The 5,158-nt window shown below is 46.2% G+C and overlaps 1 protein-coding gene across 1 annotated transcript; it reads left to right on the top strand.

Annotated features, from left to right (window-relative positions):
* The first annotated feature begins 1,870 nt into the window (after positions 1–1,870).
* Positions 1,871–3,324, top strand: NDUFA11 (NADH dehydrogenase (ubiquinone) 1 alpha subcomplex, 11, 14.7kDa). The gene is made up of 3 exons (XM_009694960.1): positions 1,871–2,033; positions 2,190–2,312; positions 3,212–3,324. The coding sequence occupies exons 1-3, from the start codon at positions 1,871–1,873 to the stop codon at positions 3,322–3,324; spliced, it is 399 nt and encodes a 132-aa protein (XP_009693262.1).
* The last annotated feature ends 1,834 nt before the right edge of the window (positions 3,325–5,158 follow it).

Genomic DNA, 5,158 nt, shown 5'->3' with positions numbered 1-5,158 from the left:
AAGCCAAGTGCCAAAATGCTAAAACGACTTGAAAGAAATGCAGAGCTTTACAGTTGGTATTTCCTCTAACACACTACTTATTTATATGTCAAATCGTAAGAGAATAGAATAGAACTTATTCACACATGGATAATATTTTCTGCTGGATAATGTAATACCAGTAGTCATATGGGCAATGGCAAAAGAAACCCCCGGATTAATGCTTGGGGCAGAAGAAGAGCCCTGTCAGCTCAGGCTGAAGATGCATCTGAGGCAGTGTCTCTGCGTCCTGTGTTCTTTATGGAAAAACATGTTCTTTTTTTGAAGCTTAGGTAACGCAATCTAGAGTCAAAGATCCATATTTTCACTTGTTACAAAATGGCTAGTTTATGGACAAAAGTATAGTGGAAGCAAGATTATTTTTGTACTTCATATATTTGGGCATTGCGCTTAATAAATCACACTTGCTGAAGAGCAAACGCAGTGTTTTTGATGGCAAAAGAAAAATAAATGTGGGTTTTTTCCCATAGTGCTGTATAGTCAAGAAGAAACCACATAGTTTTCTTGAATTGTCTTTGTTTTGCAAGAGAAAGTGGACTCTGAAGAGGTAAGCAGGGAACTGAGAGGGCTGTTCCAGATGCAGGTGCAGATCCGCTAGGCTGAAGCTCCCACAGCCCCTTGGCAAATGCAGAGTTTTCTTCTCACCAAACTCATCTTGGTTTTCAGCCTAATTTAATGGCTTGGGCCACTTTTGTCTCTCCCTGTGCGCCAGTGCTTTGAACTGGAAGGTGGTTCACAAGCAGTCCAGATCTGCATTTTTTAGTTGGCCAACTCTAAACCAGGACCTGGAATCTCCTGTAATGAGTTGAACCATAAAAGGGTCACTATAATGGACTGGATAATGTAACCAATTATGATTTCAGTAAATCCCGTAATCCTAAACCAGCGTATTGAACCCTCTTGCCAGTTCTCTCACCTGAGGAAGGGCTTATACTGTCCACTGTTAAGGGCTCAGACCTCGTGGTCTGAAGCCATGTATTTTGCATACAGACTCCTTGGTCCGAAACACAGAAAGCAGGGAAGCTGAAATACAGTCCATGATCTGTGGGTTTTGTTTCTTCAGTGCCCTTTTCATTTGATTTTAGGATCAGCATTATTACGTTTTCTGCTGAAAAATCGCAGAGATTTGTAACATGAGCTAGTGGTTTACTAATTTGCCATAGAGATTGAAAATTTTTATCCTGGACATTTTTGTTGTTCCCAAGAAAGATGAATTGAAATCCGTCGTAGGTGATGCCCGGTAACCAGTTTCACATTTAATGATCAAGAACCTGTATTACAAAGAAAAAACCCTTTTTTGTGTGTTTGCTTGACACAGCTATTTGTCAAAGTTTGCAGTTACATAGATGCAGGGTCTGATGGGATGAGATATGTAATTCAGTGGACAAGACAATGCTACTTTGCAGTTTCTTAGTTCAACTAAAAATTCTTCATTCAATTTCAAAATTGGTTTACAAAAATAATTACAAACTCAATCTATTTTTCTACTATCCAGAAATCATTGCAAGCCCCAGGCAGGCAGAAGAGCAAAGTGCCAGGACCTTAAGGAGATCAGAGCCATCTGGGTTTCTTTACCTGATTCCCTGTGAGGATTCACAGGGACTTGTGAGCTGAGTTTCAGCACAGAGCCCAAACAGAGCTCTGCTCTCTCCTACACCCTGGGGGAACATGCTACAGAGAAACATGCTTCTCTCTTCTCTTACCCCCTGGCTATTTGGGGGCTGCCCCATTGCCTCATCTGAGAGGGCTCTTATTAACTCTGAGCTAATAACTGAGCTGGATGTGGTGGTGTTTGTAGCCATCCGAACGCATCTGCCTTGTGTGCTGGCACATGGCAGAGTTCCTGGGGATCCAGCTAATGGCTGAGCTGGACCTGCTCGAGCTGGACCTGCATGGCACAGAGGGGGCTGGATCGGAGGAGGTACCGGAAGGAACCGGCTGGGATTTGTATAATGCTGAGTCTTACCACAGTGGCCAGGATATGATGCCCCCGGGTAATCGAAAGTAGATCTTGCTTCATTTTCCTCTTTTCTCCCAGAAGAACCGTTGTACAGCACCGTGCGTCTCAGAAACGTGCTTCGTATGTAACTCTCAGTTCCTTAAGGGGTTTTGGTTGGTTTGTTTGTTTGGTTTTTACCTCTTGTTTACAGCTACGCTAGGGGCTGTGTTTGGCTTAACTACCTGTCTCAGTGCCCAAGTCCGAGAGGAACCAGATGATCCCTTGAACTATTTCATAGGAGGCTGTGCAACGGGAGCTGTCTTAGGTGCAAGAGGTAAATGTGGATAATGCCTGTAATAAAATGAGCCCTCTCTGTTTTTAGAAACCTTTCTGTTAGGGAAAAGTGTAAAAATAATCTTGATGTCAGACTTATTTGGTAAAGATTCATCTCAGGATCTGAACTCAATTTCATGCCAGTTTTGTTGACGCTCCATTGTAGAGGTCTGCTAAAAGAAATACTGCTACAGGAGAACGCCAGAGATAACATCAAGCTGATTTACAGAATGAAAACAGAGCTGACCCAGTACTGCCAATTATAACTACCAGTTATAACTTGAAATTGCAGGGTATCAAAACTGTAATTGTGGAAATCCATGTTTTCTTGGCAACAAATGGGATTTATTTTACACAGAATGTATTATCTAACATCTGCCGCCTTCATGCAGTCTGAGGGACAAGCGGTATCTTACTGCTTTTGCTCCCATGGCGTCTTGTCAGGCTAGATTAGCACCTACAGAGATTTATACAGTCTGGTTTTTGTAAGCATTCAGACTCAGTATTAAAGATGAGAGGGGTATATTTAAGTTATAGTTGTGGTGAAATAGAATTTATCTTTACTTTTCCTAGTTGCTGAGCTGATCAGAGTTCGAAGCAGTGATTGTTATTTTTGTCACTGAAATAAGCAATTTGAGATTGCCTATGTAAGGAGATGGGGTAGTGGATTATAGAAATTGATATTTCAAATTGCAAGCTAATAGCATGAGAAAATTAAAAAAGAAGTCACTTTTCTGATTTCTCTTGGCAAACAACGTTACTGATGGTCAAGAGACTGTGAGTAACTCTTGGAAAAATTGCTGTCAAGTCTGTCGAGATCGACTGCTGGAGTCTGTCGAGATCTACTGTATAGTACTTGTGCCCTAATATGTTTTTTTATGGTTTGATGTGTTTTTTCAGCTCACAGTTACATGACTGGGACCACTGCATGTTTGGGGTTTGGAATTACTGCTGCTCTCGTGAAGATCGGTAAAAAGGAGGGCTGGAGGCTGACGGGACCTCCCAAGCTGTAAATGTGGCCTTTCTTCCCTGCGAGCTATCTTTTGAATGCTGTATGTAATAAGCTGTTGTGTAATAAAGATACTGTCAAATCAACAATCGTTACAAAATTTTGGTGGTGTCTGGCTGTTTACAGTGTTGGGACTGCAAAAAAAGGTGGAGCTGTTGGAGAGGAAGCTTCATCTGCAGCTCCTGCTTGGGTTTCTGTGCAAAAGACACTTTATCTCCATGTCTCTGTATTGCGCACACAAGCTTGAGGGGTACAATTACCATTTTCAGTCTGGTCTTTTAGGAGTTGTTTTTGTAGTTTCGAGTGGGTACTGCAGGATTTTTTGGCAAGGATTGGGATTGCACTGCACTGAGATCATCTGTAAGGGTTTGCGGTCAAAACTTCTGAAGGGGCGCTTGGCTCTTGGTTGAGGATGAGAAAGGTGGGGTAGAGGAAGGAGGTATTGATTGCCCACAATGTGTTCTGGGAGCCCAGGGGCTTGCTCTGATAAGCATTTAAGGAAGTCTAGAGGCCACAACATCAGGGTTAGTATTGGGGAATAGCTGAGGTTGGAAGGGACCTCTGGAGATCTTCCTGGTCAAAGTTTGAGCAGGTTGCTCGGGGCTGTATCCAGTTGAATTTTTCTATGTGCAAACTGAGGCATGTCCAGCAAAGTCACCAAGGTGTAGAGGGTTGAGGCACAGGGTGCACGAGGAGAGGTGAGGAGATCTGAGTCATTCAGCCTGGAGAAAAGAAGGTCGAGGGCCGATCTAATACCATTTTTTCACAGCTGAACGGTTACAGAAAAGGCAGGCTCAGGTAAAGCATCAGAAATAACAAGCACAAGTTGCAGAAAGGGAAATTCTAACTAGATGGAAAAATCTCACGGTTGGGGTAGATGAGTGCTGAAAAATGGACTTGGAAAGGCTGTGAAATCATCTTTGGGCACACAGAATTCAACCAGAGATGTGGGAATACAAGGGTACAGGGACAGGACATGTGGAGACAGGGATGTGAGTGGAGACAGGGAATATGGGCACTCGGGGAAGCAGGGATGTGGGGTAGGGGAACACAGTGGGAGGGGAGGGGACAGGAGATAGGAGAGCAGGAGGCAAGGAGACTGGGGGACCCAAGGGCAGCAGAGGAGGGGACAGAGTGACACTGGGACACATGGTCACAGCCATGGTAGGCTGTGCTGCTCCCTGGGATGTGCTCTCTGGGGGGAGGGGGGGTGGTGTGGTGCAGGAGGGTCCTAGGGGTGCTTGGGGCTGGGCAAAGGAGCTGGTGTCCCCATGTGCTCCCTGGCACCAGGACTGGGGGACACCTGGCTCTTCAGTGTGGGGGTCAATGGGGCTGGGCTTCAGTTCAGGAGCACAACGGGGGGTGGTGGAGGTGTCACCCCCATAGGGCTGGGGGAGCAGGGGGGTTGTTCCTCTCCCACCCAAGGACTTCTGGGGTGGACCCTGCTTCACTCTGGGCTCTGGAGGTGAGCAAGGTTTAGGTGGGGGTCTGATGGGTCAAAGACCCTCCACAGGACCTGCCCAGGGTAATCTGGGGTTTACAGCCCTGCCTGCACGTTCCCGCTGCCTGGGAAGGGAAAAAACTCACGGCAGCTTCCATGCACCCTGCTGCCTGTCCTCAGGGAACCTGGGTGTCCCCACCACCCCACCCTCAGACGTCCCTCCGCCTGAGCCTCTCCTAGCTCCTGGCCACAGCCACGTGTCCTGTCTGGGCTATAATTACCCAGGCACATTCCTGGGGGGTCACAGGAACTTTCCCGGAGCGGTGGCAGGCGGTAAGGGGGGACTAGTGCATGGTATGGCACAGCGTGGCACGCCGCACGCACGGCACGCCATGCG

The sequence above is a fragment of the Cariama cristata genome, unplaced genomic scaffold, assembly GCF_000690535.1.
Source record: "Cariama cristata isolate BGI_N322 unplaced genomic scaffold, ASM69053v1 scaffold38020, whole genome shotgun sequence".
NCBI classification, from domain to species: Eukaryota; Metazoa; Chordata; class Aves; order Cariamiformes; family Cariamidae; genus Cariama; species Cariama cristata.
The sequence above is the reverse complement of the archived record's forward strand: the minus strand, read 5'-3'. Positions and strand labels throughout refer to the sequence as shown.